General features: G+C 37.3%; 1 protein-coding gene across 1 annotated transcript in view; it reads left to right on the top strand.

Moving 5' to 3' along the window:
• Positions 1-23,845, top strand: part of lrrk2 (leucine-rich repeat kinase 2) — a 152,884-nt gene that overhangs the window by 16,246 nt on the left and 112,793 nt on the right. The window contains exons 4-14 of the mRNA XM_072562122.1: positions 1,604-1,692; positions 3,524-3,658; positions 5,331-5,465; positions 5,812-5,943; positions 6,060-6,179; positions 7,091-7,200; positions 12,237-12,316; positions 12,434-12,540; positions 12,628-12,757; positions 17,046-17,170; positions 23,281-23,396. Coding sequence (XP_072418223.1) covers positions 1,604-1,692; positions 3,524-3,658; positions 5,331-5,465; positions 5,812-5,943; positions 6,060-6,179; positions 7,091-7,200; positions 12,237-12,316; positions 12,434-12,540; positions 12,628-12,757; positions 17,046-17,170; positions 23,281-23,396 — 1,279 coding nt within the window. The remainder of the gene's footprint in view (positions 1-1,603; positions 1,693-3,523; positions 3,659-5,330; positions 5,466-5,811; positions 5,944-6,059; positions 6,180-7,090; positions 7,201-12,236; positions 12,317-12,433; positions 12,541-12,627; positions 12,758-17,045; positions 17,171-23,280; positions 23,397-23,845) is intronic.

Here is a 23,845-nt window from a genome sequence, read left to right as displayed (position 1 = left end):
ATTTTTGCCTACTCGCACAAGCTTGTCTTTACCATTCTGCAACTTAATTCTATCTGGCAAAACCTTGTGTTGTTTACATTGCTACAGTATGATTGGCCCATTCTTAGGGCTGCATCAAAAGTCTGTATTGTTGACAAACTTTGAGATATTATACTCTGTGAACTCATCAAAGTCTTTACATGGATTGTAAATAGATGAAGCCAAAGATCTAAGCCTTGTGACACTGTGCTTGTAGGGGTCTGCCAACCCGCAAAAATGTGGTTTATTCTTGCTGTCTGTTCTATAACGAATAAACAACCACCAGGTTGTTGATCATCAAGAATGGTGGATTTATTACTACTTGGTCCTATTTTTTCTTCCAAGTTCCTAATTATTGTTGCTTTTTATATTTCACATGATGATAGATACAAGTATTTGCTTTAATGTTCCTGCTGTTTTCTCCTTCCCATTAAATTTTACCTGTCTCTATATCCAGTGGGTCTAGTGACCTTCCTCGATCTCTTCCTTTTTATACACCTTGAGAAGTGTTTACAATATGCTTTCATGCTTCTTGATAATTTACTGTTTTTATTGTCTTTTTTCAATTCTTCTTGATTTAGGTAACTCTTTTTCTCCCTTTGTGTAAATATGTAATGAATAGCTTTCTGTTCTTTTCTGCATGTGCATGCAGAAACGTATATCCATTCATTGCTTTCACCAGTTTTTATAAAAAGCACTTAATGCTCTTTAATTTCTTTCAAACATGGTTGCAACTTAGTGCTGTAGATTGAGCTGATTACATCTTCTTGTCTGTGTGCATTTACATGCTCATGATCACCATTACTATTTGCTTAAGAATGTTTCACATTATGTATTATTCTTTCCCAATACATTTCTTCCCTGCATTCCTGAATATGCTGACTTTGATGGGATGTGGTGCAAAGTTCTCTTGTGGGCCTCCAATTTGATGATTAATCTCGTATGAACTTGGGTGATGAATGTCATTATGCTATTCTTTTGAAGAGCAAGTCACAACCAAGTTTGTTTCAGTCAGTAAATTTGAATGGAATTAAAACAATTCCCACTTCAAAACTGATCAAATTATCATCGATAAGTGATGTAACCAAACATCTTGGTCCATCTTAAGACTGTTCTGAAGAAGAGTCATATTAGACATGAAACATGCACTTTGTTCCTCTCCCCACAGATGCTGCCAGACCTGCTGAGCTTCTTTAGAACCTTTTTGTTTTTATTTCAAATCTCCAGCATTTGCATTGCTTTGCTTCCATTTCTTGAAGTTTGATCAGATTTTTAGCAGCAGCTTCTGGAATTGGCATCCTGACTTTTGTATCTTCCCACCATAGTGGATGTTGAAATTTGTAGTGCTAAACTTATTTGACTGAGGTCAACTACCTTAACAAGACATTCGTGGTTTTTATTTGGCTAACTATTGTATCATGTCTGTCAGGGCTATTTTTCTATCAGGACAGGAGGGACCTTGATGACAGTTGCAATTTAAGAACAAATTACCAGTAATATCGGAAACCATTTTATATTTAAATAAAAATTTTAAAATGATGTTTCCTGCAATGTTTGACCATTTTTCTTCCTCTTCATATTTTAGACAGATCCTGAAATTGTTGTTGATTTACAAATGTCATCCCACCATATTGCTGCTGAGCCTTAAGGTGTTAACAATCCTCGTTCAATCAGGTACAGTAGTTCTAGTTAATTTTTGAAAACATTTTCTAACCGAGATAGAATCCATACATGAAAAAATAATGTAATAGGAGCCTTTAGTGCATTATCTGATTTTATACCGATGTACTTCTCGTATCATTGGGATAGCAATTATTGCAGGAAAATATCGTGAAACTTTTACGTAGCTGTCAGGCAGGCACACTGGTATGATTTGCAGATTTTGATTTGTTTGAGAGTTAGATTAATAATTTAAATGGTGTGCAGATTTGTTCTTGAGTTGGGTGTTTGATATCTGTACTTATACTTTAGAGTGAGCAATGAATCTATCAGGGTAAAGCTCACTGCCTTTATTCCTGATGAAGGGCTTTTGCCCGAAACGTTGATTTCGAAGCTACTTGGATGCTGCCTGAACTGTTGTGCTCTTCCAGCACCACTAATCCAGAAAATGAATCTATCAGTCATTTTAAGAAGTCAGAACCTGTTTTTGTCTGACACAATGTACTGGTCAAAGCACAAGTGTTTTCTATCAAATCTATGTAATTACCAGATGACATTTTTTTTTAAGAGCAAATACGATATCTGATGAGTTCATTTCTAATTAGCAAATCTTAAGGCAATTCATGAGAACAGAAGTAAGCAGGGCAGTCCTTGAAACTATGCTGCCATTCAACTAGATCAAGGGTGATCTAAATCTCAATTTACTTATCTGCCTTTGACCATACTAACTGAAATAGCCAGAATTATTAGCTAAGCTTGAAAATTTAAATTGGTTTACTATATAAATTTCAACATTTTGAAGTTCTGTAAGCAATGTTTGTTGATCGTGCTAAGTAAGAATGCGAGATCAACATTTTTAACATAATTGATCAGAAAAGTTGAACGAAGCAAAAATCAAAGTTGGTGAAGTTCTGAGCAGTCACTAACCTGACTTGTAAACCTATTGAGCCATGATTGCTAGATTTTTAGCAACTTCAGATCCACAAATTAGCAACTTGTGATTGTGTCCCCATTATTAATCTTTCATTGTCCATCAAGTATATGAGCATGTTGTAATTCCCACCAGCTCAGAATTAGACCAAATAAAAAGTACTGCCTTCCTTGTGTTTGTTTTTAAAAATGCATCATTATATATAGAACAATACAAGGTGTCATTTGTGGAATTCAGAAGACTGTTAAACTAGTTATTCATTATGTTCTGTCCTGTTAAAATTAGATGTCTATTGTCTGTACTGCATTTTTTTAAGAATTATGTTACAAAGGCCTCTGTTTTCAATCATGTAGTTTTGGTCTTTTATTATCATTTGCCTTGATAAAAATGAGAAAATATTTTCCCTGCAATATTGAGTTAAAAGTGAGTTTAAAATGTAGTGTATGTGGATTGAATTACCACGAGCTACTTTACCTTTCTTTTTAATAATAGCATAAAGTGGCATATGTGGACATTGGGGGGAAAAAAAGCTCATTATCTGCTTCAGCAATATAACATTGTATACAAAGATTTTGTGGAGGTAAAATCTGAAAAAACAGATTCTGCTGTTTGATCAGCAGGTTAGCTTGGACCTTGTTAGATGAAGACAAATGTATTTGTGTGGACTTTCATAGTTCATTAATACATGTAGAATTTGTGAGTGTTTTTTCTAAAGAAAGCCATGCTTTGCACCGTTTGTTTACTTCACAATGAATCTTTTATGCATCATTCATTTTAGTCAGTAGGTAAAAAGGAAAATGAATATTTAATTTTTGTAACTGTTTTGTATTTTATTTCTTACATTAGTGCAGTGTTGACAATTAGGTTCTGTGTGATATCTTTTAAGAAAATTATGCTTTTGAAATCATATTGCAGATGAAATTTCATTACTGCTTCGAGATGATGAAATGGATGTATTTTCTTTGGTTCTTGATGGAATGAAGAGACTTGCTGACCATTGTGGAATTCAGATATATGGGTGTCAAGTATTGAGTGCACTTTTAGGAAAAGGTAATTCTGTAGAATTTGTGCTCCAGAGCTCCTTGAAATATCAGGTTTTTTGAGGAGAGTTGTATCGAAAGGGTTGTAATTCTTATATTGTGGTTACTTTTCGAGAGATGTGTGAGTTGAACAATTTTACATCTCCTTAGAAATGACTACATTTTATGTAGTATCTGAAAGCAATTTACAAAAAGAAACATGCTGGTAAAGTAAGTTTTCTTGCATGCAGGTAAGATTTTGCAAACCTTTTGCTTTTTATATATTTTTTTAAACAAACAATATATACAAGAATATCCCAACAAAGCTGATTTACAGATATTGCATATGTCTGCAATTTACCTGCAAGCAAGTTTTGAGAAGATTTGTATCTCAGGTTGAGGCTCTGGGTGTAGGTTTGCTCGCTAAGCTGGAAGGTTCATTTCATCACCATACTAGGTAACATCATCAGTGAGTCTCCGGATGAAGCACTGGTAGCATGGCTCGTTTTCTATTAATGTTTTAGGTTTCCTTGGGTTGGTGATGTCATTTCTTGTGGTGACGCCATTTCTTGTTTTTTTTAGGGGGTAGTAAATGGGATCTTGCTTGCTTGTTGCAAAAGTCTAATGCCATTTACAAATTACCTTGCAAGAACTGTAATAAACACTACAATGGACAAACAGGCAGAAAACTAGCCACCAGGATACATGAACATCAACTAGCCACAAAAAGACATAACCCACTCTCATTAGTAGCCTTGCATACAGATGAGGAGGGACACCACTTTGTTGGTGCTGGAACAACACATCCATCCTCGGACAAGTCAAACAGAGACATGCACAAGAATTCCTAGAAGCTTGGCATTTCAACCTGAAATCTATCAACAAACACATTGTCTTAGATCCCATTTACCACTCATAAGAAAAAGAACAGGAAATGACATCACCAAACCAACAAAACCTAAACACATAAATAAAAAGTGGGCCATGCTACCAATGCTTCATCCGGAGGCTCATTGATGATGTTACCTCGTATGGTGACAAAACGACTGAAAACAAACTTTCCAGCTCAGTGAGCAAACCTGCATCTATTTACCTGCAAATTTGCTCTTCAGCCTCTTTTCCCATATACAGATATTAATTATCTGTAATCTGCACCCTGCAACATAATTGCGCCTCTTCTATACAGTAATTCTGAGCAAATTGATTCTGTTTTTGAACCCTCAACCCTTTTTGGTGCTGTAGTAGTATCTTTGACTAATACTGCCATGCCCTCCCAATTTTAGTTCTTTTGCTGTCTTTTCTGCATACAACATAGCTAGGAATATTAAGTGCTCACTCTTCCCCTTGTTTGAATCAAGGTTCTGCTATTGCCACAAAATCATAACATCACGTGCCTACTCGTCTATGTAGCTTACCATCCTCAGTATTCCTTCACATGCACTCCAGGCCCATTTTTAATCAAGTTCAGATCTCATCCTTGACCAACTAATTCTGAACTATTTATTTTCATATTGAGTTTGTCTCTCCAATTTCTGTGTGCATTGTTTCTTTAATGGTGCCTCACATTGCAGCATCATTTAACCGCCTTGTGAAGATATTAATCCCAACTGTGTTAAGTACAGCCATTCACCTTTTACAGTTCTTGGGCTTTTGTTCTGTATTTATCTTTGATGCTTATTCATAATGTTTGATTATGATTTAAGTTCCAGATGAGCAGATGATTGAATTTGTAGAAGAGAAAGATCACTGGGTAATTTTAGAAGCCATAACAAAATTCAGTGAACATGAAGATTTGGTACTGCATGGCTTGAGAGCTCTGCTTCCTTTGGCTAGTCCACGTAAGTTGAGTTGCTTCGCAAAATGTTCAGAACCATGTACCAAGTTGTATGTAAAGTGATCTTTTAAGTTGTAATTATATAAGAGTAAACAATATTCCTGCTTTACATTTGTAAAACAAGCTAATTTGAGCTGCCATGAGATTATTATTTCACAACTAATGTCTAACAGTTGTAAAATGAGAAAACATGGGCTAATCTTTAGAGAACTGGCTGTGAAATGTGATATTTGAGACCATTTGACAAATCGATGGCTAGTTACTTTAAGATGCATGTTGAAACATTTGCATGAGGGAAGTGAAAATTGACCTTGCAACATGCAAAATTAATAATAGACTTTTATTTTCAGAAAACAATGTAGAAGTTCTGATGTCAGGAAATGAAAAATGCTACAGTCTAGTAACTGATGCAATGAAGAGATTTCCTGACAATGAGGCAATTCATGAAACTGGCTGCTGTTTACTACAGAGGTTTACTCTTGGTAACCTTAATTCTTTTATCATCATCACATTACAATTTTGCTATACTTATTGAAAAGCATGTTAATGAAGAGAATTTGAGATAATAAATGAATGCAACTTAATTTTTATTTTCCAGATAATTTTTACAATATTTTATTACTGCACGGAGCACCTGAAGTTGTCATTAATGCAGTTCTGAAATATCCACAGAATGGTACTCTGCAGGCTGCTGCTCTCAGCAGTTTGGCACTTTTAAGTAAGCAACATTTCAAATTAAATTAATAAACTTAAATAGTCATTTGTTAGATTTCACCAAAACTTCAGTCACAGCTCAGGAGGAAAGGTTTCCTACATTCCAAAATGTCTTCAATAAGCTTTTGAAAGCAATTAGTTGCTCACAAGAGTTTAATAAAGAAAGCTGATTTTTGAAGCAATCTCTAGAGATCATGAAAAAGCTTTTGTGAAAATTTCCCTTGTTGCTTTCCCCACTGCACTTTCACTCAATTCTCTTTTTTTTAAAAAAGCAGTTGATTCATTAGGTGACAGTAGGCCATCACTTGATGATTTAGTAGAATGGCTGCATTTGGAACCATGGAAAAGAAGAAGTCTGCTGTCTTGAAACTCTCAGCACGAAATGTTGAGGGTCTAATCAAACAGTGTGATTCAGTTTGCAGGAATGAATTATAAACAAAAAATATGATGCAGAACAACTGTTTCAGATAACCTAAAATTAAGTAGTCGAATATTGAATCCACTGGATGTATTAAAACAAAACCAGGAAATACATTGTATATTTGGTAGCACTTGTAATAAGAAAAGTCGAATTAACACTTTAGATGCAGAATTCAGAATCTGTTGAGGGTCTGACCTAGAAAAATCAGGCACTTTTTAGTTTTGCAAAATCTGATTGACCTGTGGATTCTTGAAATTCTCCATGGTGTATTTTTTTTTCTCCTGGCATTAAACATCTCTGTTCTTGTCCAGTTGCTACTTCAAATGGATGCGTTGGCACAACATGACACTTTTTTTCCTTTTTCACAATGTACTATGCCATTCCCTGTTCGTGTACCACAATTAATAATTTACATTTCAATTTCTGAGTGCTGCAATCATAGTGTCCCTTTAGAGCGAGGAAAATTCTAATACCTTCAATGTACCTTTGTGAAGCTGAAACGATATTTGTGAACAAGCATCTTGAAGAAAGAAAAGATGATCTGTGTTGGACAGAGGCTTGTTGTCGAGCTTTGGAAACATTCAAAGGGAATGCAAAGGTCCAGGTGAGGGATATTACTGTTTAGTCTCATGAAATGCTTAACTTTTATATCATTTTTAAAAAAACAGTTACTTAAACTGCTAGGAAATGAGCCAATGTCAACATTTGAAATAGACCTGGATTTTTCTGAAGGTTTTTAATTCACTTGAAGCATTGAAAATCTGCTGAAGAAATTTCTCTTATCACTGAAGCAGAGTTAATTTTGTAATTTCATATTGGCTCAGTTTGAAAAATGCTCTTGTACAGCCTGTAAAGTAAGGATGCCATCTCGTTATTGCTATGAAAAAAAAACAACAGGAGGAGCTTGTAGTTATTCAGCTGAAAAGTGCATTAGAAATGAGGTTTTGAGCCTTTCATGATCTTGTAAATATTTAAAAATGAAATTGGAATGTTCAGCAATTAAGCAACAAAATTACAAAGCAAAAGCAAATTTTCCACAGAAACGAACTTGCTTATACAGTGAAAAGAATTCAACAAAGAAAACACTTCTAACTTAATGCAATAGTTTACAAATACCTTAATAAGTTTTCATTTTTAATTATCTGCCCCCTAAAATTCCTTTATACATTTTAATAAACCTGAAGGTTCGTTCACTTCCTTAAGGTGTGGAGGAAGCTGGTGTTGGACTGAGGTGTACAAAGTTAAAAAATCACGCAACACCAGGTTATATTCGAACAGATTCATTGGGAAGCACTAGCTCTCAGAGCGCTGCTCCTTCACAACTTCCTGATGAAGGAGCAGTGTTCCGAAAGCTAGTGCTTCTAAATCAACCTGTTGGATTATAACCCAGTATTGTGATTTTTAACCACTTCCTTAAGGAACAACCCAAAATATGCCATTGTCCTTCTAAATTTCTTTCGATGCTTACCAATCTTTTAGTTATCATTTGAGGTAAGATTCTTTTAATAGCTTAGTTGGCTAGAAAGACCATTCATCTTTATGGATAGTGCTGCTCCTTGTTCAGGTTGTCAGCAGATACCCAACTGTCTTCCCACAGCTTTCCAAGCTATGTCTGTTTTCTGCTTCAAGGCTCTGTAAGGACCAGTACAGACTTCTTCCACCATGTAAAAGCTAGAGCAAATCATCCAGCTAATTTTCCCTTTGAAAATATAAAGTCAGAGCCCACCTGTATTCCATACATTTGATGAGAAATTAGTATTTTCTGTCCTTAAAGTTTAGACCTGAGGTACCCTTGTTTATTTTCTTTGGCTATCCCAGCTCAGTAATCTGCAGTGTACACCTAGACCAAAGCTGAAATTTGTCTTCTCCTAATCTGCTTTACTTGCTCTCTTATTGCTTGTTTGGGATCTGACTCTATTTAGTCAGAATCCATGGAACTTTGTGCAAGAACTTCTTATTTACATAGAGTCATAGAGATGTACTGCATAGAAACAGACCCTTCGGTTAACCCATCCATGCCGACAAGATATCCCAACTCAATCTAGTCCCATCTGCCATCACTGGCCCATATCCCTCCAAACCCTTTCTATTCATATATCCATCCAAATGCCATTTAAATGTTGCAATTGTACCAGTCTCCACCACTTCCTCTGGTAGCTCATTCCATACACGTACCACCCTCTGTATTAAAAAGTTGCCCCTTAATCCCTTTTATATCTTTCCCCTCTCACTCTAAACCTAGGCCCTCCAGTTCTGGACTCCCCAACCCCAGGGATAAGACTTTGTCTATTTACCCTATCCATGCCCCTCATGATTTTATAAACCTCTATAAGGTCACCCCTCAGTCTCCGACCCTCCAGGGAAAGCAGCCCCAGCCTGTTCAGCATCTCCCTGTAGCTCAAATCCTCTAACCCTGGCAAAATCTTTGTAAATCTTTTCTGAACCCTTTCAAGGTTCACAACATCTTTCCGATAGGAAGGAGACCAGAATTGCATGCAATATTACAACAGTGGCCTAACCAATGTCCTGTACAGCCACAATATGACCTCCCAATTCCTCTATTCAATACTCTGACCAATAAACGAAAGTATACCAAACACCTTCTTCACTATCTTACCTACCTGTGACTCCACTTTCAAGGAGCTATGAACTGCACTCCAAGGTCTCTTTGTTCAGCAACACTCCCTAGGAGCTTACCATTTAAGTGTATAAGTTTTGCTAAGATTTGCTTTGCCAAAATGCAGCACCTCGCATTTATTTGAATTAAACTCCATCTGCCATTTCTCTGCCCGTTGGCCCATCTGGTCAAGATCCTGTTGTAATCTGAGGTAACCTTCTTCACTGTCCACTACACCTCCAATTTTGGTGTCATCTGCAAACTTACTAACTGTACCTGTTATGGCTGCATCCAAATCATTTACGTAGGTGACAAAAAATAGAGGACCCAGCACCAATCCATGTGGCACTCCGCTGGTCACCGGCCTCCAGTCTGAAAAACAACCCTCCACCACCACCCTCTGTCTTCTACCTTTGAGTCAGTTCTGTATCCAAATGGCTAGTTCTCCCTGTATTGCATGAGATCTAACCTTGCTAATCAGTCTCCCCTGGGGAACCTTGTTGAATGCCTTACTGAAGTCCATATAGATCACATCTACCGCTCTGCCCTCATCAATCCTCTTTGTTACTTCTTCAAAAAACTCAATCAAGTTTGTGAGACATGATTTCCCACGCACAAAGCCATGTTGACTATCCTGAATCAGTCCTTGCCTTTCCAAATACATGCACATCCTGTCCCTCAGGATTCCCTCCAACAACTTGCCCACCACCGAGGTCAGGCTCACTGGTCTATAGTTCCCTGGCTTGTCCTTACCACCCTTCTTAAACAGTTACACCACGTTGGCCAACCTCCAGTCTTCCGGCACCTCGCCTGTGACTATCGATGATACAAATATCTCAGGAAGAGGCCCAGCAATCACTTCTCTAGCTTCCCACAGTGTTCTAGGGTACACCTGATTAGGTCCTGGGGATTTATCCACTTTTAACTGTTTCAAGACATCCAGTACTTCCTCCTCTGTAATCTGGACATTTTGCAAGGTGTCACCATCTATTTCCCTACAGTCTTTATATTCCATATCCTTTTCCACAGTAAATAGTGATGCAAAATACTCGTTTACTATCTCCCCCATTTTCTGTGGCTCCACGTAAGGGCCGCCTTGTTGATCTTTGAGGGGCCCTATTATGCATTCTCCCAGTTGTAGATTAGAACTTCCACTTCCATTCATTTTTCTTTTATTAATCGTGTCTTATATACTCTAACCATTTTACCCGAAGTGTCAGACCTCACAGGGCCAGGCTGTGCTGCTTTGATCCTTGTCTGTTTCCAATCTTATCCTGTGGTTCAGAATGGTCCACAGTCTTCCTTATTTCAGTGAGTGTGTTCCTCTTTTGAGTAGTTGTTCAACTTTCACGTTCCTCCTCTTCTGAGAAATAAGTCCAACTTGTTCTGATTTCTGTTCAATGATATCAATGCATTATGATTTCTTCCTACCATCCATTGATCACTTCAGCTTATGATATTGGTTGTTGTGTTTTTGCTGTGCTCATTCCTTGTTTGTTGATTTCATATCTGTACTCTGTGCATGGTTTGTGGCTCTGATAACTCTTATGCACTGTGTCTTTTAAAGTTTTCAGGCTTGGTTGTCTCTCTTTATGATTTCACACATGGCTTTTATGTTTTATAGTAATTCTTAAGTGATGTATATCTCTAATTTCTGAGGCAGACATGAAATTTGAGTTCACAGTCCAGCAATTCCTCTGAAGGTGATAACTGGTGTTTTAAACCAACATGCCTATTTTAAAATTATTAATATGTTCACAATTATGAGTTGTATTTGCATCAGGATTGTTTTTTTTAATCAGTCTTTTAAACCAGATGTCCACTTAGAATAGTGCATCAAGTTGCTGCCTTGGCATGCATTTAGTCTAATACACCCCTTAAAGGACACCGTGTCTGTTTCACTATTACTTTGAAAAAATAATTTCAGTTTTTTGCTGCTAAGGTTTCCTATCCATGAATCCATCAAAATGGTCTTGTGCAAATTGTAATTAAGCTGAAGCTCGATTAGCATTGCAATGATCCAACTAAAGAGTTAATGTCTATTTAACCAGTTACTGAATTTTTAGCTCATTCAAAATCATTTGTCGGATTCAAGAAAATTGCAATGTGTAAAGTTAATTTTGATGTCTGTACATTTTATACTATTATAGAATGTATCCTTTTATTACAATGGAAATATGGAGTATTTGACTGATTTAACTGATTATTGGTTCTAAATTTTAAGTTTCTTCTCGAGTGTATTTTTTAAAAAAAAGGTTAAAAAAATTTCTTTGTCCCCAAAGAAGAGCTTGTGTAGCCCTTGATGTTGACATTCTCTTTTCCCTTCCATACAAAGTGCATGCCATAGTACTTAGGTACTTATGGAGCCTCTGCAGCCAATACATCAGAAATTTAAGGCATTCATAAATGTTTGCTTTGTCAAGCTGGCATTTCAATACCAATCAGTTACAATTATGAATGCTCAGTCTGCTTCTGATGTCATAACTATACGACATAACCATGAATAGTTATGCTAAACTGATGTACTCTGATTATTCCTTCATTTGTAAATTTAAATATTAAGATGTGAATTTCTCAGATGATACCAGTGAAGAATATACATGGAACATTGGATAATTTACAAACAGCAGTGCAAAATAAGTAACCTCCGATATGGCAGCTGTGAATGAAAGGTTTGTTTATGTCAATTGCAGTTCCCAAGCCTATATGTTGTACAACAGTGATTTAATTTTCCAACTTTACATTAAGTTTTTCTTCTTAGCATTGTATATAAGATGATTTATGATAAATTAGATTGGCATTTTTATAAGTTTCCAACAATAGATTAATGGAGATGCACCTGACATTGATGGTTCAGAGAGTTGTAAGTCCTAGTCATGAAAATCATAAAGTCACTGCCAGTTTTGTTGGAGGGAAAATATATGGTTATGATGAATTGAAAGTGTAAAATACTAGTCTGCAAAACATACAGAACAAAGATCAACATGGAAATGATCACTTGATTTGCAATCTTTTTCTTTCAGGAAGCAGCTTGTTGGGCACTGTACAATCTACTTCTGTATCAGAATGATCTACATACAAAATTTGAAGATGAAGAAGCATGGTACTGACACTTAGATTTTTTTTCAGATATGCTTCAGTGTTTTTATAACTTGAATGTGTTTTGAAATGTGAGTTCTTACTTGTATAATTCTGATCAGAATATCTTCTTGTACTGCAGCTATCCAGTTCACAGACTGGTGATGACAGCGATGTTATTGCATTCCAATTCAAAGCAAGTATTTCAAGCAGCGGCAAATGCTCTGGCAACTTTGGTCAACAAAAGCGGTGAGTTAACAATGAAGAAGCATCCAAGAAAATAATAAAGCAAGCAGTTTTTTTTCTAACAGTATTTTATTAAATTTTAATTAACAGTGCAAATCAGAAGGCTTCTCTTGGCAAAAGGGATACATATCAACATTCTAGATCTTATGAAAAAACATTCAAACTCTTGTGATGTCCTGGAAAGTGCCTGCAAATTCCTTAATAAGTTATTTATTGGAAGGTAAATGTTGATCTTCGGTTATTTTATCCAGGTAGCAAAATGTTCTGTTAGAATTTTTTGGAACTGTTGACCTTTTAGCACAAATTTACCTTGTAGTGTTCAGATATTGGGTTCACAAGGACATGGAGTTAGGCCGTACATCAGCCATGATCTCTAATAAACAGTGGAACAGGCTCAGGGGTGAATGGCTTGCTCCTTTTCCTATGTTCCTATAAAACAGAAAATGCTGCAAATACTCATTCAGCATCTCTGAACTAGAGTCAATGTTTAAAATCGATTACTTTTAATCAGGACCAGGATTACAAATGGTGGTGTATTATAAAAGATTGTTATATTTTTGAGACTGTCTGCTTAATTTAGAGTAAAATGAAGGAGATTATGTGACTGTTCTATGTCTGTCTGACAATGGATCTGGATGAGAGCTATTGGAAGAATAAAGCAAAGCCCAGATTATTCTGCATGGACAGAAGGTGTAAGGTGTTCATACTAGAAAATAATGGCAGCAACATCTACAGTTAAAGTGATCATACTATTTGTCTTCAAAGTCCCAGGAAGAGGTTGAGAATGTCAGGTTATAACAGTTACACTTAATACCAAATGGAATATATTTAGAGGTTAAATATTAGCCAATTAACATTTATATCTGGATATAAAGCCCATGTAATTCATGTAGTTTATAGATCAACTCAATTTGCTGCACCAGACGGTGGGTGGGAGCTCAACCTAGATTGAAAATAGTAGATTCTGGAGGTTTGAAATGGCTGAAAAACTTGCTCAAAGTGTGCTTGAGGGAAAAAAAAACATGAATGTGAAAGACAATTCTGAGGTTAACACTTTCCAGAGTGAGAAACAAAGGAAATGAAAGTAAACCCATCGGAGCTGAGAATAACTTCAGACTAGGCCCAGAAAAATGAATTGCTGCATAAGGGACAATATGAAGTACATCTACGAAGTGGATTTTTCAATTTGTTCAAAGTAAAAAGGAGGGACTTGACCCGTGCAAGAGAATGAGTCATTCCGAGAAGGAGGTTATATTTGGTCATTGGTCAATTTTGCTTTCAATCTGTTAAAATTCTTAAAGCATATGCATCATCCATTTCACTATCACCTGGAAGTTTAGAATACTTTCTAAAACAATCTTCAATCTCCACAGGGGTCATAACAATTTTTTGAAATGTCATCAACTTACAAAGCAACTAGGAGTAGAAGTAGGCCCTTTTGAGTCTGGATTAGTGGTGCTGGAAGAGCACAGCAGTTCAGGCAGCATCCAAGTAGCTTCGAAATCGACGTTTCGGGCAAAAGCCCTTCATCAGGAACTTTGCCCGAAACATCGATTTCGAAGCTATTTGGATGCTGCCTGAACTGCTGTGCTCTTCCAGCACCACTAATCCAGAATCTGGTTTCCAGCATCTGCAATCATTGTTTTTACCTTTTGAGTCTGCCCGACTGTGGCTGATCATCCAACTCAGCACTCTGTTTTCTTGTTTTCCTTATACCCTTTGATTCTTTTAACAATAAGTACTGTATATAACTCCCCCTTGAAAACTTTCAATGCTTCAGCTCAACAGCTTTCTGTGGCAGAGAATTTCACAAGCTGACCATTCTTTGGGGAAGAAAGTTTTCCTTATCTCAGTCCTAAATGGCCTACTGCATGTGTAGTGATCCTGGTTCTGGACTGTCCAGTCAGCAGGAACCTCCCTTCAGTATTTACCCTGTCTTGTCCTGTTAGAATTTGATAGGGTTCTAGGAGCTGTCTAAACTGTCTTTCTTTTAAACTCCAGTGAATATGATCCTTGCCAATCCAGACTCTCTTCAAATGTCATTCCTGTGATCCGAGGAATCAGTGCATTCTCTCCATAGCCAGGACATCCTTCCTCAGATAAGGAGACCAAAACTGCATGGTACTTTGTGTGGTTTCACTGAAGCCCTGTGCAAGGACACCCAGGTCTTGTGCATCCCCCTTTCTCAATCTATCACCTATCTGATAATAATCAACATTCCTGTTTTTGCCGTCAAAGAGGATAACCTCACATTTATCCACATTATACTTCATTTGCCATGCATTTGCTCACACTTAAGCACCCTTGCATCTTCCCAATAGCTCACCCAAACTTGGGATGTTACATCTAGTTCCCTGATCTAAGTAATTAATATATCCTGTGAATAGCTAGGGTCCAAGTGCTGAACTCTGCAGTATCCCATTTGTCACTGCTTGCCCCACTCAGAAAAATACCTATTTATTCCTACTTTGCATTTCCAGTCTCCCAGCAGTCTTTAATTGTTAACTGCTGATCTCTTAATAGATGCTGTCTGACCTGTTGAATACTTCCAGCATTTCTGTTTTTAGTTCAGATTTTCAGTATCTGCTTTATTTTTCTTTTTATTTGGTATCTTTTTTTGTTTTCCCATTCTTCTCTAGAGGAATAATTTAATCTCCAATAGCAACATTGCTGAAATTCAAAACAACAGTATTATAAATGCTACTTTCTATTATTCCAAGGTTCTGGGTAATTGTGCTTTATTATCATAGGTTCAGTTTTTCTCCTTATTTGAGATATTTGTGGCCAATGGAAAAGACTGGACAGAAACCTTGTGGTTTTATTTTTCTTGCCCAAGTAGAAACTGTGCAATAATTAGGATAGTAAGGTTCTTGAGTTTACTTTCTCAGTTTGTTGGTCACCGGATTATACCATTTCCCTTTTGGCATTGCTAAGATCACAAATGCACTGGTGATGAAGTTCTCTTTTTGGTGCTTGCTCTAAGCTGCATAAATATTTTACACTGATAAGCGATTATTGCACAAATGTGGTTCAGTTGCAAAAATATTGCAAAGCATGGTGTTTCAGGAACTCTTTGTGATAAGCTCTTAGTTATGGGGAGAAAACTAAAATGGTGTACATTTTTGTTACTGCTGTCCCAAGAATACTAGTGCTATAGTGCATCCCTATTTCAGTTTGTCATATTTCACACCAGATCATCACTTATTATGTGATATGCAGTAAAAAGTAGAATTCTGACAGAGTTATGGTTTTAGTTAACATTTCACTAATCATGTCACTTACCTCAAACAATGAAGTAATCATCATTTTTATATCTCTAACTATTCTGAGAGCTTGCCACTGGCATGCACCATCACACTTTAATGTTAAAGATGCAAAATAGTCATAGAGGAAAGAAAGTAATCACTTTGTAAGAGCTGTACTAATTTTGGGGAAGGACCATGGATTTATAACTTGCTGTCAAATTGATGAATCAGACATTTTTTTTCCAATCAGTCATCCTCTAATTACCTCAGGATCTATTTACAGCAATTAGACATTTTGCCCTTACATATACACCACTCTTTCTGACTATTAGTATACTATTAGCAGAAAATCTACTAATAAATATTTGCTGTGCTAACAGATGTGGAATTTCAGAATTTTTTTAAAATTTTGCATTTTGCAAATGTTTGCATTTGTTAGTAAGATCTAACCTGAAGTAGATTTAGGTGTTTTTTTGATGTTTTGCATATTGTGCTCAATGGAGGACAAAGTGAGGACTGCAGATGCTGGAGATCAGAGCTGAAAATGTGTTGCTGGAAAAGCGCAGCAGGTCAGGCAGCATCCAAGGAACAGGAGAATCGACGTTTCGGGCATGAGCCCTTCTTCAGGAATGTGCTCAATTCCAATAACACCTGGTTCAGTTGTAATTCATGTTCTTTTCAAAAGTGGTCTCTAAAATGTAACCTACAATACTACTAGTCCAACTTCTATTGGCAACTATGTGGATTTCTTATCTTTGCAAACCTGCTGCACTTGTGGTCTCTTTAAATTAAATTACGGTTTTAGACTGGAAGTTATAACCTACACATTACATTGCATTCTCGCAGCGGTAAATGAGTGAAAGGTTATATTCAAATATGGAGGAACCTCGATTATCCGAAGGCCCTGAGTGGGGAATATTTCATCTGGTTAATCGAATGCTGGATAACATAGTTTAGCCATGCATTGGGACCTTGCAATCTTGTTCGGATAATCCAAAATTCAGAGAATCAAATGCTGGATAATTGAGGTTCCTCTGTAGTCTGTTTTGTTTCAAAGTTTATGTCAATTTATATCAGAAAGGATTTAGATATTTACGAGGTTGACCTTTGATGCATTAAATTGTACAGTAGCATTATGAATATCGATCTAGTTTAGTTTCTTTTCTTGTAGACCTTTGAATGAAGTAAAATGAATTTTTAAAAAAAACCTCTAATTTGGTTTTATGCCATTATTTATTTTTGTGTCATTTCCTGTCTTTTCAGCAATCTGAAATGGGATATCATGAAATTAACTTCATGTAGAATAATAGACACATTGAAGAATACTTTACATAACTCTTCTGTACAGCTTGAGGCCCTTCGGGTTATGTTACACATTATTTGTCCTGGTAAGTGAGGAAAAAAAAACAGACATGTGCTTTTAATTCGTGCTTTTTAATGTTGAAAATATTTATTTACTAGCATTTTCTACATTAACTGACTTGCTAAAAAGTTATATTGATGGACACCTTTTTTTTTAAGTATTGGGGAATTTTGCTGGAATTGTAATTCTTGCTGCAGATGTGAATCTGTGGACAACCTGGGATTTGCACAGCTCACATGTCATCAACTTGTGAAAGCCACCATAGGCAATTGAACTTTAAAGTCTCATCACTTCTTTGGCTCTCAGACACTTGAGCTCCTTATGATCTGATTTCAGCTTAATTATTTTTAATATGTAGTCATTTGATATTACAGAACTTATGTATTTCTGAAAATAGACATTTTTCTCAAAATATTTTGTCTTGTACTCATCAGGAGGATTTACAAGAATAGAAATGTGAAACTGAATAACATTTTTATATTGTCTGAACAGGACATGCTATTTGAGTGTCCAGTCAACTCTGGTTTGGAGAATGCACAAGTTAAATGCCAAACAATTTAAATGTGAATCAGGCAGTTTTGAGTTTTGCTCTGAACCAGAAAATGGCTATTACTAGTTTGTTCTGTTGAAACGAGCATAATATGAATACAAGCTATTTCTGTCTGCAAAATACAAGTCCATGTGAATCAGTATTTCTAACTTCAAGTGCATGCAAGTGAATCACTGTAAGACTCCAAACGACAATTCAAAATTAGTTATCAATGTAGTTCCTTGTATGCTTGGTATTATTTAGCAAATGTTGTCCAGTTGACTCCTGTCTAATGTTGGATGCTATTTTAGAACATAGAACATAGAACATAGAAAAATACAGTGCAGTACAGGCCCTTTGGCCCTTGATGTTGCGCCGTCTGAAGCCTACCTAACCTACACTAGCCCAATAACCTCCATATGCTTGTCCAATGCCCGCTTGAATGACCATAAAGAGGGAGAGTCCACCACTGATACTGGCAGGGCATTCCATGAACTCACAACCTGCTGAGTAAAGAATCTACCCCTAACATCTGTCCTATACCAACCTCCCCTTAATTTAAAGCTGTGTCCCCTAGTAACAGTTGACTCCATACGCGGAAAAAGGTTCTCACTGTCAACCCTATCTAAACCCCTAATCATCTTGTACACCTCTATCAAATCTCCCCTAAACCTTCTTTTCTCCAATGAGAACAGCCCCAAGTGCCTCAGCCTTTCCTCATACGATCTTCCTACCATGCCAGGCAACATCTTGGTAAACCTCCTTTGCACCCGTTCCAGTGCCTCCACATCCTTCCTATAGTATGGCGACCAAAACTGTACACAATATTCCAGATAAGGCCGCACCAGAGTCTTATACAACTGCAGCATGACCTCAGGATTCCAGAACTCAATTCCTCTACCAATAAAGCCCAGTATGCCATATGCCTTCTTCACAGCACTATTTACCTGGGTGGCAACTTTCAGAGATCTGTGTACATGGACACCAAGATCCCTCTGCTCATTCACACTATGAAGTATCCGACCATTAGCCCAGTAATCCATCTTCTTGTTACTCCTACCAAAGTGAATGACTTCACACTTAGCTACATTGAACTCCATTTGCCACCTTTCTGCCCAGCTCTGCAACCTATCTATATCCTGCTGTAACCTGCCACATCCTTCTTCGCTGTCCACCATTCCACCAACTTTTGTATCATCCACAAACTTGCTCACCCAGCCTTCAAGCCCCTCCTCCAGGTCATTTATAAAAATGACAAACAGCAATGGTCCCAAAACAGATCCTTGTGGAACACCGCTAGTAACTGCACTCCAAGATGAACCTTTACCATCAACTACTACCCTCTGTCTCCTTCCAGCCAGCCAATTCCTAATCCAAACCTCTAATGCACCCTCAATGCCATACCTCCGTAATTTTTGCAGTGGCCTACCATGGGGTACCTTATCGAACACCTTGCTAAAATCCATATACACCACATCTACTGCTTTACCCTCGTCCACTGGCAGAGTTTTGCGAATATGAGGTGGTTGTATACAGTAAGTGCCTGACCTATTGCGAACCTCTGAAGGGTCATGTTTATCATAGGAATGTAAGTTGCACACATCAAGAGTCACACCGGCACTAAAATTCATGTGCTATATGACTCATTGAGTAAAAGACGACACATATCTTTTCGACATGTGGCAGCATTCTGTTACTGGCAATCATAATGAAACAGCTCATTTAATCTTTTTCTTATATTTTTAGAAATCTTACCTTTTGAGTATTATTTGTGATAGACTGCATAGTTCTCAGGACTGAAAGTGGAGGCTTTAGATCTGTTTATAGTATGTGTGACATATAGTGAGTGATAGTTTGATAATAGGTAGCCATTTTCTTACAAGATGGCATTGATGTAACCTATTTCAGCATGAAGTTTGTACAGTGAGCAAATGGCTCAGGTCATATTTAAGGTTACCAATGAGGCCAATCTTTTAGCATGTGGGCATTCTTGTTCTAGCTCTGGCAGGAGGTGAAATGAACTAAGGGTTTTCACATTTGAACAACAGTTAAAATTAGAGTTTCATGCTTCTGCTATGTGGTAACAACGCAAATGGTGTTTGCCACTAACCGGATGTTGCCTTTAAAACAAAACCACATCTGTCTTTCTCTTAAATGTGGTGCTTGAACATATGATGTGTGGTAGAGATGTTTTGAATGGGGAAGCTCTTTGGATAGAAGGAAAAGCCAAAGGAAACCTTCCCATGTTTACAAGATGGAGGGAGGAAAGAGAATAATAACAGAAGTGCAAAAATGAATCTGACAAACTCAGAGGCAACCATGCTGGTCATCAGGTAGTTTCCACTGTAGAATCCCTACAGTGTGGAAACAGGCCATTTAAGCCAACAAGTCCACACTGACCCTTCAAAGAGTCTCCCACCCCGACTAATGCACCTAACCTACATGTCCCTGAACACTATGGGCAATTTAGCATGGCCAATTCACCAAACCTGCACATCTTTGGACTGTGGGAGAAAACCGGAGCACCAGAGGAAACCCACACAGACACGGAGAAAGTTGCCCAAAGCTGGAATCGAACGAACTCGGGTCCCTGGCGCTGTGAGGCTGCAATGCTGACCACTGAGCCACCATAAAACCAATGACCTAGTGCTTTATTGGAAACAGCTGGGAGAAAATAATAGTCAAGGTAGCTTTGCGAGGCAATGGGCTTGGAGTGAATATGGACAGCCAGAAATTGAGTCATTGAGGTTGAGGAAAGGAAGAGTCAATTACAAACCATGTTAAGGCAAAGGAAGTGTAGAAATTGGAAGTAAAACTTCTGAGATTTTCCAGTTCAGTAAGTAATCTAGAAATGTGATATAGTAATCAATAACAGAAAAATAGCTGAGGGACAGATCTTTGGTAAGTCCAGAACAAAGAATGTTCCAAATAGTTCCTAAAAGATATGCATAAATCAGACCCATAAAGATTTTCATAGTTACATTTTTTTGGAGAAATGAGTGGAGTTAAAGTGGAAGCTGTTAAGTGGGAGGTAAGGTTGCGGCGTACTCGGATTATAATGGATAGGGTATGTTTGGGGTTTCTATTTGAGGAAGAAACTAAAGCCCTTAAGTCCTCCTGGATTCAAAGTCTGTGATGAAAAGGAAAGAGTGATGAAAGGAAACTAGAAGCTGTTAAAGTGATGCAGGATTAGAAGGGTATGAACAAGGGAAGACAAATAGAGTAAACATAGGAAGAAAAATATCTGGTTGTCCAACAGCAATCTGAAATTATGGTTTTACTAGGACAGTCTTGTTCTAGTTCTGATAGGAGGTGAAGTGAACTAAGAGTTTGGAGGCTGGGAGTGGGGGCTTGGTGGTAAAATTTACAAAGGAGTTGATGTCAATCTTGGAAATAATGGCTTGATGTTCAAAGGTGAGATACGGTAAGATAATGGGCAAGTATGAGAAAGTGTTAGAGAGCTGGGGCAATATTTTTTCTATTGATAATATAACAATGCTGTTCGGTTGAAATGGGATCAGAAGCACGCATTCTGGCTGAAATTTGATGAGTCCAATGTTTTTGGAAAGCTGACCACAGGCAATAATGCTCTAAGCTGGATAATGACAGGCCTCCCATGCAATCAAGCCTCCAAGGGGGAGAACGTACTACCTAAGGATAGACAATTAGAGATAGGTTAGAATAAATGAGGGTACTTGAGAAATTTAGGGTGGCTCATGACACACTGACAGTCTTCAATGGAAAGGGCAAGAGACAAGAGGATCATAGGACTCTGTGTTTCCTTTTTGGGAATTACCTAAATACAGCGAACACACTGCAAAGACCTGGGGAACCTCAGACTGTAATATTGTAATATCTTCTAAGCAGTGCTATTTCTGGCTGTCAAGGATACGTAACACATGGAGTGCTGAATATAGATGAGGGCCTTTAGTTGATTTTAACAACATTTCATTAAACAATAAATCTGTGATAAATTCCCATAACAGCATTGTTTTTAAAGATATTGTATAACTTAAATATTCTGGATTAGTGGTGCTGGAAGAGCACAGCAGTTCAGGCAGCATCCAAGTAGCTTCGAAATCGACGTTTCGGGCAAAAGCCCTTCATCAATTCCTGATGAAGGGCTTTTGCCCGAAACGTCGATTTCGAAGCTACTTGGATGCTGCCTGAACTGCTGTGCTCTTCCAGCATCACTAATCCAGAATCTGGTTTCCAGCATCTGCAGTCATTGTTTTTACCTCTATAACTTAAATATGCTGAGCATGTTGTAATCTTTCTCGGTTTGACCTACAGTTAATCTCAAAGGTTTTTAAAGGTTATTCAATGGCGTACTCTGCTGTCTTGCAAGATTTGACATATGTGCTTGAAAGATACTTTAAATCTAGAATGATAAGCCATTTCAAATTGGCAACTCACAATAAATTAACAAACTTTCAAGATTAATAAAATTGAAGTTATAGTATATTGTAATTGTGGTCAGCATTAGGTTATTAACTTATAATAAGCATTTTAAAAATGTTATTATCTTTCCATGGTTGTGAGATTCAGAAAAATAGTGATCTTAATTTTAAATTCAAAGATGGTCAAATAAAGCATTTTGTGCAATGGCTAATGAATGGATACTGTTGAGGTATCAACACCAATAGAAGACTTAATAATGCTATTAGTGACAATGGGTGGTGTGCCGACAACAAATGTTTAAAGTAGAAAAGCCACCAATCTATTTTTTTCTTTGCCTGTATTTACAGGACTCTCTCTTAATTTGTTGAAAGCATGTCATTTGAATTTGGCAGTGCAATAAATTGTAATATTTGAAAAATTTTGACAAATAGAGAAACTGACCTTTAAAGAACCTTCAAAGGATCAGCTTGCATCAGTCGAGAATGCCAGCAAATTAATGGACCTGGTTTTGAATCATGGTCACAGCGCCTTATATGAATTAGATTCTCCGTTCAGGCTATTTTCTGGCCTGGATTTGCATAATTTTGTGCTGCTGCTGCCACTTCAATGCAATAAACAAATGACATATATTGTTTACTACTGTTAACAGAATATATTAATTTTTTCTGCAAAAATTCCTAAACAAACTCAAACTTTTTCGCCTGAATGAACTCAAGTCAAAGAAAATGAAGGAGAAATATGGAGAACATTGCAAACAGGATCGATTTGGCTAAGTGAAGGAGATTTTTGTGCAAGAAAACAATGCAAAAAAAAGGCAGTTGTGGGAGATAGGTGCAGCAGAACTGAAGTAGGAACTTAAGGTGGTCGAATTATTCTGAAGAATGCACCCAAATGGCAAATGTTATATGGGACTTGCTAGTTTTGAAACATAATAGTTGGGGTGAAAGCTGTAAAATTCAAAACTTGAATAGTCCAGGAGAGAGAGCCAGGATCATCTTTAGTAATCATGGAATATTTATACAATGTTTTCAGCAGAATGTTAAGGTATGTGAGATTATTATCGTAAATAATGACATGGCTGTATGAGGAGTAAGCTTGATAGGGCAACTGCTTTTACCCTGCTTTTTCTTTAAAGTTGTTGTCACTCTTCCTGATGTGTGCATATATAGTTGTTTATTACCTTGTGTCCAATGTCAATCATACAGAGGACATGCTGGATGCGGAGGAAGATACAGATAAGTTGGAAGCAATAAAGAAGGCAATTGGAAAACAGTGTTTGTCTGATGGTTTTCATGGATTAGTCCTTGAAGCTTTGAATAAGGTAAGACCAAAACAGCTTGGTGGTCCACTTTTTCCATTTGCTGTTACTTTTTTTTGTCCAAATTCTGCTCCTATATTTTGTAGTCTGTATGTAAAGAACCTGCAATTTATAATAAAAACACAGCTTTGAACAAATGATGTGCAGGTACCACTGTTGGACTGGGGTGGACAAAGTTAAAAATCACACAACACCAGGTTATAGTCCAACACATTTATTTGGAAGTACTAACTTTCGGAGCGCTGCTCCTTCATCAGGTAGCTGTGGGACAGGATGATACGTCACAGAATTTATAGAAAAAGAACACTTGGAACATTCCTCGTCACAATGGATGTGTTGGCACTCTACACCAGCATATCCCATGATGACAGCATCGCTGCAAGAGCTTCAGTACTCCATATCAACAGCTACCAATCTCTGAGCACCTTCCTACAACTCATCCACTTCATCCA

The sequence above is a fragment of the Chiloscyllium punctatum genome, chromosome 44, assembly GCF_047496795.1.
Source record: "Chiloscyllium punctatum isolate Juve2018m chromosome 44, sChiPun1.3, whole genome shotgun sequence".
Taxonomy (NCBI): domain Eukaryota; kingdom Metazoa; phylum Chordata; class Chondrichthyes; order Orectolobiformes; family Hemiscylliidae; genus Chiloscyllium; species Chiloscyllium punctatum.
Note: the sequence above shows the minus strand (reverse complement) of the source record. Positions and strands in the feature narration are given on the sequence as shown.